The sequence below is a fragment of the Plectrocnemia conspersa genome, unplaced genomic scaffold, assembly GCF_051122295.1.
Source record: "Plectrocnemia conspersa isolate PC_06_02 unplaced genomic scaffold, ASM5112229v1 ptg000004l, whole genome shotgun sequence".
NCBI classification, from domain to species: domain Eukaryota; kingdom Metazoa; phylum Arthropoda; class Insecta; order Trichoptera; family Polycentropodidae; genus Plectrocnemia; species Plectrocnemia conspersa.
Window position 1 is genome coordinate 7,522,898 of NW_028277168.1, and position 12,404 is coordinate 7,535,301.

Sequence of the window (12,404 nt, forward strand, 5' to 3'; positions counted from 1 at the left end):
AAACAGTACCGATACTATGTCAATCGTCCTATCTTTTATGTGAATATCCCCAGATTGTCTTGTTCTTGTAGTTTCTGTTTTACAATAACATTTAAAAGTTTTAACCTTCAAGGTCTAAATTGTTTAGAAAATGAAATCTTTTAAATTAATTTAAATTCCTTGAGCGAAGTACTTTATTTATTTTTCTATTTCACGCAAAGCGAGGAATTCTTTACATCAAGTCATAATGGATTTAAACATAACTAAAAGTGTTATGATATCTCTGGATGCATTTATAAAAAAATATATCAAAATATTTCCTATTGTTATGTGATACTTTTTGTCTAATTGTGGTGTAATGTATAAATTATCAATTTTACTTCTTTGGAAAAGACTGATATTGGCAGTTTTACAAATTTACAAATATTTATTTATGTGCACAGTGAATGTTGAAGAGCTCGAACATTTTTGCGAAATTGTAGAAGAAAATTATGTAGGATTATTAAAACATGGTAACACAAGATGGGCCCCTCAGTTAACTGATATTTCGTCACAAAAAATATTCACAACGTTTTTATCCATTTCTATACCGAATTCTTTATCACTTGTAAAACCATCCCGCGATGTGGCGTTTTTGTAATAAGTAAATATGGTCAGCATAAATAATAAGAAAAAGTAATTTTCAAGACTTGTATTATATATTTATTAATAAAATGAATTAATTGATTTTGTATGGTATTTTATTGGTTTGCGCACCACCTGATTTTAAAACCATGAACCGCCTCTGTATAGTATATATGTGGACAAACCGTTTTTGAAAATATAATAGCTACTATAGATCTATCCCTATATAAAAATAGACCTTGTAAATATCTCATAAATAAATGTAGAATACGACTCACGAGTCCACTGTAAACAACTTATCGTTATGAGATGAAATAAACTATTCAAATAGCAAACAAAGTGTTTCGCTGGTCCTTCGATCGCCCAATAAAATGTCCTTTTTGCGAGGGCCAAAGTCGCACGCGAAAGAAGAAACAACACCAGTTACTAGAGGAACAATATTAAATATGTGCGATATAATGGTTTTTGATGATATGAAATCTGCCGTGGTTTTGATCATAATTTAAAAATATACTATGTAAATACCACTGCTAAGTTTGTTAGCCAGCAAGAGTTTCAGGGGACAAAAAAAAACTATGATAAATCAAAATAACTTTAAAAAATTAATATATTCTTCCATAGAAAGATACCTAAAAAAAACATCTGTGACGGAAACAACAGACTACTCGCTCTGGAAAGCGACAAGAAAAACAACACCCACCAATTATAAATAGTAAGAGCAAATAGGCAAGAAGCTATATAGAAAAATCCTTAACTTTTGCTAAACATCTGTAAATTGTTTTTAAACCACACTCTCTGGGCTCCCAAACTGAAACCAAAAATATGTAAGTGCATGAATATCTCTAAACACTTTTCCAACTTAGCTCAAAAATAAGATTGTTTATGGTTCAAGAAATAAAAAAAGCAATAATGAAGAATCTAAACTAAAAAAAAGCACCAAAATATGACATAATTACAAGGATTTGTCAGAAAAAGGCATTAAATTAATTACATTTATATTTAGTTGTATATTAAGAGTAGCATATTACCATGATAAATGGAAGATTGCAGAAATTATAATGATTCCACAACCAGGAAAGGATACCCTCAAACCAGAGAACTACAGACCAATTATTCTGCTCCCGAACTTATCAAAAGTATTTAAAAAACTATTTTTTCAAAGATTAAATCCAATACTGAAGCAAAAAATCCTCATTCCCAATCACCAATTTGGCTTCAGGGAGGATCACTCAGCGGTCGAACATATGAACAGAATTGTTTCCAAATATCTAAGAATCTGGAATAAAAACGATATTGTTCTGCAGCATTTTTGAACACTTCACAGGCTTAAAATAAATAAATAAAAATAACCCTGCTTTATAATTTATTCATAATACTGAAATCATATATCAACAATAGGTATTTTTTGGAAAAGCATGGTGAAGAAAGAATGTCAATTTTTCCTATAAATTCAGGGGTACCTTAGGGAAGCGTGCTTGGGGCTGTGTTATATCTGCTGTACATTGCAGATCTCCCAAAGACTAAAAATACTATAGTGGCCACCTTTGCTGATATGAGCATCATATGACGACCCAACCATCGCTCCTAGTATGCTGCAAAAAGTCTTAATAATATTCAATCGTAGCTCGTATAATGGAGGATAAAGGCAAATGAATCCAAGTCGGTACATGTAACATTCACCATGAAAAGAAAAACCTGTCCATCAGTGTATCTCAATAAGAACAGATTGCCACAGGCAGAACATGTGAAATATCTTAGCATGCACTTGGACCGAAGATTAACCTGGCACAAACATATTTAGTAAAAGGAAGAAATTTGGTATACAAATGAGAAAGATGTATAGGTTGCAGATCACGGCTGTCAACAAAAAACAAATTATATACAGCGTAATGCTGCAGCCAATCTGGACTTGCAGTATACAATTGTGTGGAACAGCCGGCACCTCAGGTATTAATATTATTGAGAGATTCCAGATTAAACATCTAAGAATAATTATACACTCACCAGTGTTTAATGATATCATGCGAGACCTCGGCATATACTAGAGAAAAAAAACATGAAGGATTTAATAATCTACTATTGCTAAAAATATTTTTGTTAATGGCAACATTTCGTTTAAGCGTCGATGTCAGTGTGACAGTTATCAAGGACCGCTTAAAATCTTCACAATGTCTGTTAGTATACACACTGACGTAGGCGATATTAAGATTGAACTATTTTGTGAAGAATGTCCAAGAGCGTGCGAAAACTTTATGGCTCTTTGTGCCAGCGACTATTACAACGGATGTCTGTTTCATAGAAACATTAAGGTTAACTATTTCTTACAACTATTATTTAATTATAATAACAATAATAACATTAAACTTTTCCGTTCAGGGGTTCATTGTTCAGACTGGCGATCCAACTGGAACTGGTAAAGGCGGTGTGTCAATTTGGGGTAAAAAATTTCAAGATGAATTCAAAGAAGAATTAAAGGTTAGTTTTGATATAAAATTTTATTTATAAATATTCAGCATTATATAACATAAATGTAATTATTATTCTATAGCACACTGCAAGGGGAATTGTATCGATGGCTAATAATGGACCAAACACAAATGGAAGTCAATTCTTCTTCTCATATGCAGCTCAACCTCATTTAGATCTCAAATATACAATATTTGGAAAGTATGTATAATATTTTTTTTCATTACAATTCTTTTGATGTACTATGAATATCGACAGAATATAATTGAAATCTGGGTTTGTTTTCGTAAAACTATCATTAGGAGCCACTAACTCACTTATGCGTCATTTATAATTCTAATGTTAATGACCAATTAATTACATATTAGTCTTCTGATTTCATTTTTTTGTATAATGAATAAACAAGAAATAGGTTCCTACATAAAACATTGCTACCTGTTAGACAGGAACCTAATCAAAGCATAAATAAATAAAGAATTTTTTAAAGATTGGTTTCGTCATTATTGTATGCAAAAGGTGAGAAAATATTTTAAGCGGTAGCAAATATAATAACCTATTATTTATTATTTTATTTTATTGTTAGTTGATAATGCAACATCCACTTTGGGAATATAATGAAAACATTAAACTAATGTTCCTTCCTCTGAATGCAAAAGATTAAGGTGTAATATGTATGTTTTAAAAGTGTCATCTACTGACCACATTTAAGTTAGAGCTTACAATAGACAGAAATGTCAAATTTTTATCGCAGTTCTGGAAAGAGTTTGCCGTTTAAAAAGCTTTTAAAAATATGGTAATGCCTGAAGTCAAATTTTAATATCCATGACGAGTAACATAATATTTAAAATAATCTCACTCCCCAGTTGGTTGGGAATAGTATACAAATTAAAGAGGTTGACTAAAGATGTTATTGGCAAACTAGTTAAAATGACTAAAAGACTAGATAATTCGGAAGAAGTGGATTTCGTTTTCAACGGAAATGAGCAACAAAGTTCTGATGAAACTTTTCACAAAAGCCTTTTTTCAAAGTAGTAATAAAAAATAGTTGTGTTTGTTTTTGTATTAAAACTTAACCGGCGGGTCGGGTAGTATTTACCGATTTCGTCCACTGATGGTAACTGATGGGACCACTGGTAATAACTACCTTTTACGATTTCTGACGTTTAACGATGGGGTCCAGTTGTTTCTACCCACAAAAACTTGTGATGACATCTATGAATGAAGGTTTGTACTACAAGAAAAAATTATTCCAAGGCAAAAATATTTTTATTGTCGCCACAACTTCACATGTGAGGGACAATCAAAGAACTCTTTGCATCAACAAGCTAAAGTAATAAAACACGATCGTAAATTATTTTTAAAGGGTGACAAAGTTTGGCATAACAAATTTAACCCATGGAAGACCGAAATATAATTTACATATGATAATTCACATAGTTCATTTTATTTACATAATTAATTATTATCTATTTTTTTAAACTAGAGATATAATAAAGTAGAATAAAGCAAATTTTATGATATTAATTATTATTTTATGCAACCCACAGATTGAAAATCGTTAATAAAATAATTTTAACATATGAACCAATACAATGCAGAACATTTGATAAATTTTTGTTTTTTAATTCCGTTTAATTCAAAAGTTATCGTATATTTTTGTTATAAATCTGTGTTGCGCAAAGTTCTCTCGAAACAGCCCATTTTCGCAGATCATGCGGAAAAAAAACGACCCGCCGGTTAAGTGTTAATAATGTTTTTATCGATTTCAGAGTTATAGATGGATTTGATGCCCTGGACGAATTAGAAAAGTTACCTGTTAACGCAAAGAACTATAGACCATTAACTGAAACAAAAATATCTTCTATCACAATACATGCTAATCCGTTAGCTTTGTAACACAAAACAATCTAATTACTTTTCTTATGAGTTTTTAATACAATAAAATAAAATTACAAAAAATGCTACATGTTTTAAAATAATTGTAATATGATGAATACAACTTCACCACTCGACTTAAAATAGTAAATTTTGTTATACATCTATATATGTTTATTATTAAAGACGAAATAAATTATATTTTGATAGCAAGCGATTTGTTTATTTATTCGCAACCTCCAGATCTTTCATTCTGACCTTTTTGCTCATCGAGATGCTCCGGTTTTTCAACTTCATAATTTCCCAAAATTCTTTGGTTTTTAGGATCAAAAATTGATTTCAAATGCAGCGTTGCTTTATATTTCTTCCCCAAACTTTCAATTTCGTATTCGCCTTCTTTTAAATACTTCGCTGTCACCGGAGTGTCTTTTTCTTGGTGTTTTACATAACCCATTCCGATCGGTTTATCCAGAAAATATGCAAAATCACCTCGTCTTAAAAAGCCGCAAACTTCACCGTTTCTGTAAACGGTCTCTAATCCGAATAGTGGCATCTAAAATATGATTATTATTATTTTTACTGCTAATACACAAATTGATTAAATCATATATACCTTATCATTTAAAGTAAAGTAAGCATATTTCTTCAATATACCATCAGCTTTACATCTAGTGACGTGTTCTTTACCGATGTACTCTCCATTTTTTCTACATGTGAAACCTAAACCGGCTTCAACTGGATTATCGTCCATTCTAACGTCGCCGTTCCACAAATGATAACCTTTAGATAAATGAACAATAATAAATATTATATTATCGTTAACGTGTTAATTACGTATGTTGACTACTGATAAATCCAAAATTAAATAAACTAAAATATCTCAGTGCTGTTTTAATTATTTGATTAATTATAAAACCTTTTTCTGCACTGAGTGACGTGAGGGCTCTCCATCCCGCGTGCTTCCAACCTCCGACTTTAACCAAGGCTTCAAATGTAGGAGCCATATTGGCCGTCGGAACATGTAGCTCCCAACCTAACTCTCCTGTCCAACCGACTCTTAAGGCCCTGCAAGGTCCGACTCCTCCGACCGATATAGATTTGTGAGTTGCAACGGGGAATGCATCATTACTCAGTCCGGAATCAGTTACTTTCTGAAGAATTATTTGACTGAAAAAAAAATAATACTCATTAACCATTGCCACTAAGATGTTTTTTTATTTTTTATCTAATAATACGATCTTTAACTAATGATTATTCCTCCAAGACCTTGCTGACAAAAAAGTAGAAAATTTACACTTTAAATGCCCTTAAAATTTTCTAACATTCAACCAAGACATATATTAATTAAAAATGTTCTATGTATCTAATAATAATATTTTAAAATGTACAAAATATTTATCTAATAGCAAACAGTTACAATAACAAAAAAACTACGTTTCAGTCGATGAGTGTCACAAATACAAAGCACGGAAATTATGAGCGCATAATACTTGCCAGCAGACTTGGTTAATATATATTTTATATTTTAAAATGTACCTGTTTGGTCCTTGTAATGATAAAATTCCTATTTGTGTAGTAACGTCTGTTAGATTAGCTTTTAGACCTCTAGTGTTAATTACTTTTTTCATGTGATTAAGAGTTTGAGTCGCTGAAAATCCACTTGTTACTATATAGAATCCTCTACCCTTAAAATTAACAAAAAATATACAAAATTAAGTATAACGTAGTGGAGAATATTTAATAATAAGCAATTATTAATTTAAGTATACACACAAAATATTAAAATAAGGCAAAAACATGTTATCACGCATTTTTATGGATGAGTATAGTATCTATAATATTATAATGAATTTCGCATGCTTTTAACTCACAATAATCTAAAATGGAACTTTTATATAGAGCAGGGCTTGGCAACCTATGACCCGCGGGTCACCAAGTGACCCATGCGATGATTTGAAGTGACCCATTTCAGTTCTGCAAATATCATTTTTTTAACGTGTTACGATGTCACGACTAGACCACATATATGGTTGTTAAGACCAAAAATATTCACCGACCCGAATAGTCTTTTTAATAGTCATATTTTAATTATTTTGACCCACAGTCAAAAAAGGTTGCCGAGGCCTGATATAGAGCCATATACAATTAACGGCAAAAATGTGTTAAGTCACATAGTTATTGTTTATTTAGTTTGTAGATTCACGTCTAATTATGAGAGAAAACTGTTTCATGGATCTGAAAAAATTAGGCAATGTAAGAATATTTGAGGTTATGTTAAGCAACCTTATAAAAAATATAAATATAATGTAGGGTTATTTAAATTCTATATGATTATTTAATATCCATCAAAAACATTGTATTTTTGCTATGAATTATAAAAACATTTATTTTAATTAACATATTCTTGCCTTGAGGTCTTCAAATATAATTAGCTTTGTCCAAAAATTAAAAAAAATATTAATAAACATTGAAAAACATTGTCATATACGTGGACTGTATAAAATAAAAGTTTTTCTATTGATGCAAATTTTCAACATTATATCACCGTTGAAATGGGCATTTTTTAAGCTTTTTAATATTTAATAATGGTTTCAATGTAACCATTATCATGGTCAATAACAGATTACAATCTTCTTCTCCTTTCATTTTTTCCACTGTGCTTCTAAGAGAAAACATTTTTTATGTTCAATAGGAAATACATACCTTGAAGATAGGCTCATGAAGTTTTCCAGTGCCATTTTCTATTATGCTAACAGTCAAATCTGCTTCTACGCCACCAGATTCGTTCAATACACATGTATACACCAATTTACTATGAATGATATAATTATTAATCATTGCTTTAATCATTAAGAAATCTATTAAATTACACATACTCGCTTTCGTCTCGTTCTAAATTAGCAGTGAATATTAAATTAGCTGCTTTTTGAGCGTCTGGTCCTGTTAGATAAAACTTGCCGTAATATGATATATCAAATAACGCAGCATCTGTCCTGCAATGCATCGCCTCTTCTCCTATCTATAATATAATTTAATAATCAATATAAATATGCCTTAGACATATTGCTACAAAAAAAACTTACCAAATTATGATGTTTTGAAAATCCAAACGTATGATCTCCTCTCAACATATGTTCATATCGTTTATCTTCATTTTTGTCGTTTCCGTAATAACCACCCCAATCATAGTTTGGAATAGGAATCTTAATAAATGAAACAATATTTCATTAAAATGAAAAATGTTCTAAAATATAATATAATTACTTTATCCTTTTGGATGAAATATGCTGGCCTTTCCCATCCGGCTCTTGCTTGCATGATTGCTCCGGCTTTTACTAGCTGATCGTTCAACGGTGCCAATTGTAAGTTTCTTCCTCCTAAATGTTCATCATTTGGAAAGACTAGGTCGTAATTTCTAGCATACGCCTCGTGACTACGCTCTCGCAGCCACCTTTCACTAGACTTTTGTACAGATGTAAATCTCCGAACGTCAAAAGTGAACATCGGAAGTGACGGCCTTTATATATAAACACATACATTAGTTTCCATTCTTATGTAAATTATTTTAAAGTCACACACCTGCCTTTCATTACCCAATCGGCCATTTGTTCAGCACAACCCGGGGAGAACATCATACCGGCTGAATTGTAACCACAGTTGTGGTATAAACCTACAAAAAAATTAAATTAGTATATATATTTAAGTTAATTATAAATTTAATTATCATAAATATAAGCAATCAAAATTTGGTTTAGATATGTTTCATTTGATTCTCACTTATTGTAAGTCATAATATTATTAAAAAAAGTCTTCCATTGCGACGGAGACGGTATGCTTTTATTGTTTTTCTGGAATTCTAAACCTTATATTTGCACGATTTTATTGCTTTTGACATAGATTATAAAACTTGAATTTGGTCAAAAAAATGCATATGATTTAATGAAATACTATGAATCCTAATGAAATGGAAATATTATAAAAACGACCACTGACTGGGCAACTTTTCGTTCCTGATCCCACATAAAATGTTCCAGCTCCTCATATTTATCGCTATAACATCTTTCTTGTGTCTGGGAGAATTGAGCATTTACAATCGCTAAATTTTTACTCTGATCTCATTCATGTGCACATATTTTCTGAGCATGTACTGCTAATAAATTAATTTTTAAACTAAACACTAACCAAACAAATCAGTATCTTCTCCCATGAGCGGTTTATGATCAGGTGTGAAAGATTCAGGGCCACAGACAGTACTCTTGATGCCAGCTTTAGCAAAAGCTGGACATAGCTTACTAGCTCCTTCAATATGCGAGCTGAACACTGACCAATCTAACTCGTATAGTTGAAATTCGAAATTATCAGGAAGCCCCTAAAAAAATTATTGAAATTATAAAAAAAATGTTGGAAATTATAAAATTGTTTTTGAAATACCTTATCCAATAAATGAGGATTTCCTTCATATCCCCCCATACATATGGAGTCACCTTGTATTCTGAAATAAAAAGCATCGTCATGATCTCGAACATTCGGCATTCCTCTCACACCTTTAATGCTTTCAGAGACGACGTAAGCGTGTTTCATTGGTAAAAGAGGGAGACCTTTGAGTCCACCGTACTTTGCTACTTTTCCGCCCCAAGCTCCTAAAATATGATCATTATTAAAATAAACTTGTATTTTATAAAAGTAGACAGTATGTATTTTATTATTTTTTACATATTAAAAACATTTTAGATAAGCATTGCTTAAAAATGATTATATGATCTAGAAAATTTCAATTGGAGTCAACTATTTAATTTATTGCAAAAGTGCCATAGATATTTTTTTATTGTCTAAAATTATTAAGATCTTACTCTACTGAAAATAATTAAGGGTATGCAATATAGTATTTTTCTTTATTTATTTTATAGCACGATTATGAAGCAAATATCATTATTAATACCTGCACAATTGATGACACATTTAGTATTGATAATGCCTTTTCCGGTGACGACACCTTTTACTTCCATATTCCCTAAAATATTAGCTCCGCTTTGTATTTGAAGCACTGGCATTTCCTCAAATGCCTTAAAATAATAATATTAAACAATAAGAAGCAATTTATAATAGCATTAAAAATATATTAACTGATTCAAAAATATTTTACTTGGCCTCCATTTGCTTTAGCGGCCTTCACTAGAGCAGCGCAAGCCATTGCTGGATCCACAGTGCCGTCCGATTTACTCAAAAGAGACGTGTGAATGTTGTTGCTGTCCAATAGAGGAAATCGTCTGGATGTTTCTTGGGAATCAAGCATTTCACTTTCGATGCCGAACGCTTTACCTAATGTGGACAGGCGCTCGTATTCATCAGTTCGCACTTTTGTGTGCGATATAAAGAGTCCGCCGTTGTTTATCCATCCTGAAGGTTGACCCGTTTCTTCTTCTAATCCACCGTATACTTTTCTGGATGTGGCTAATAGTTCTACCTCTACGTCATTGGGCCGGAGACTCCATACTAAACCTATCAAATATTAATTTATTTAAAATACATCATCCAGTTAGGAGTTAATTCAGTAGGTAATGTAAGCATTAGAATTATCTATTTATTACCACCACACGATAATTAGACATTCATTAAGTGGTTTAAAAGCAAAAACAGCCTAAACAAAGGATATGATTGGTGTCAAATACATAGAATACGTTCGGGAAAATCACTACATTTTATTTGTTTCACAATTAGTAAAATGAGATTATAGTAAATTGAAGAGATTATAGGTTGTCTAGTTGAGTTCTTAAATTCAAGTCACAAACTAACACTTTAGCTTGGTAGCTATATTATTTTGCTGAGAAATTTGGAACCACCAGAACTGTGCTAGTTGTGAAGGTATTGAGCACATAATGTAATTGGGGTAGAGATTCCGATTAGCACAAAATTATCTCTAGCGATTTACCCTTTTTTCCTGCATAATTCCAACTAACAAACCAAGATGCTTTGCCAATCTAAATACAAAAGAAATCGTCAGGTTTTTTTCATGATAAATTTTGTGTTGCATTGTCATGATAAAAATAATTCAGAAAAATCAGTTTTGCATATAATACAAAAAGATTAGTAAAAATTACTAATAATAATAAATGCAAGAACTTAACACGTGGAAACTTAATTTCTAGTACAAAAACAGATAAGAATGTGTTTTAAGTATTAAATATTACCAATTTAAAAAAAAAGTAAAAATTAATTTATATGTTTTATATAATTATTTTATTATAAATCTTCTGCTGCGGTATGCCAGGCGTTAGACCAATGCGTTATAATGGGGTAAACGCAATCAACAACTATTGAGTAAGTAATGAGAAACTGGACTGAAATCAGTCTGTAAATCAATGACATCTATTTTTTTTTTCAATATGGTTGACCTTGCTCAATTTTATTTGTAATTATGCATTACAAGATGTATCCGTGAGATTAGGAAAATCTAGGAAACCCAATTTGTGTTGATCGATCAGAATTAAAATGATATAATAATCGCTAATTCCAATCTTCCAGCAGGAAAGTCATTTCAGATTATTTCAGGAGGGGGGTGGGCAAAAGTTGGCCACTCAGTGGTCATATCTTTAATATTTCGACTTCATTAGAAGACTGGCCAAATGCCCCCCCCCCCACCACAAAATAGCGTCATCTCTCAGGAGTCCCAGGCATTGAAAATATATTGAAAAAACTAGGGTCCATATAAAATTCGAACCTGGTTATGTTCACCGAACTAAACCATTGGTATTTAATGCTAGTTTTACACACAATATAATATATGTAAATATTAAATAAAATTTACCAGCCGTGTGCCATGTTGTTCCCGAAGTTATTTTTGCTCTCTCTAACATAACGACTTTCAATCCTCTCTTGGATAATTGATACAAAGTACTGCATCCCGCAATACCACCTCCTAAAATATAAATCAATATGCAATAAGATCGAGACTTTGAATCGCAAAATGAAATCATATCTTTATACATACCCACGATCACTACATCAGCTTGTGACGGTAAAGACGATTGACTTCTTGTTACCAATCCGTTGATGTTTTTCAAGTAGCTCTTGTTTATATTAAAAACACGTAACATCTTGAATGTATAATTATTATTCTAACATAAAATATTTGAGGAGATGTTGAGCGTAAGAATATTCATGTGTGAATAACGTCTGTCTTTGGACTCGTGATTCTCGACACAAAAAAATTGACACGATAAATATTATCTAAGAAGTTTGTTTTTGTAAACACAAACGCGAAACACTAGGGTCATCTAATAAGTTGTTATGGAAGTTTAAGATTGCATAAAATTGGGTAGAAAAATAAATATAATATTTTATTTGACGTCTTTAAAAGAGCAATAATATTGATTTGTTATTGAAAATATTTTGATATGCATTTAAGTAATATTTTCTACATAACTTAAATTGAACGTTGATAAATAAATATATTTTAATAT

The 12,404-nt window shown here is 31.2% G+C and overlaps 2 protein-coding genes across 2 annotated transcripts; one reads left to right on the forward strand and one right to left on the reverse strand.

Moving 5' to 3' along the window:
- The first annotated feature begins 2,713 nt into the window (after nt 1-2,713).
- On the forward strand, nt 2,714-5,157 carry LOC148235783 (peptidyl-prolyl cis-trans isomerase-like 3). The gene is made up of 4 exons (XM_088184075.1): nt 2,714-2,912; nt 2,980-3,078; nt 3,152-3,270; nt 4,839-5,157. Exons 1-4 carry the CDS (start codon nt 2,772-2,774, stop codon nt 4,963-4,965), a joined length of 486 nt encoding a protein of 161 aa, XP_088040201.1. The 5' UTR covers nt 2,714-2,771; the 3' UTR covers nt 4,966-5,157.
- Sardh (Sarcosine dehydrogenase) lies at nt 4,981-12,353 on the reverse strand. The gene is made up of 15 exons (XM_088184074.1): nt 11,933-12,353; nt 11,750-11,860; nt 10,088-10,443; nt 9,884-10,007; nt 9,376-9,584; nt 9,127-9,313; nt 8,524-8,614; nt 8,209-8,461; nt 8,028-8,147; nt 7,821-7,963; nt 7,648-7,756; nt 6,481-6,629; nt 5,861-6,111; nt 5,558-5,724; nt 4,981-5,497 (listed from the first exon to the last, which is right to left on the reverse strand). The coding sequence occupies exons 1-15, from the start codon at nt 12,036-12,038 to the stop codon at nt 5,171-5,173; spliced, it is 2,703 nt and encodes a 900-aa protein (XP_088040200.1). The 5' UTR covers nt 12,039-12,353; the 3' UTR covers nt 4,981-5,170.
- Nucleotides 12,354-12,404: the final 51 nt, after the last annotated feature.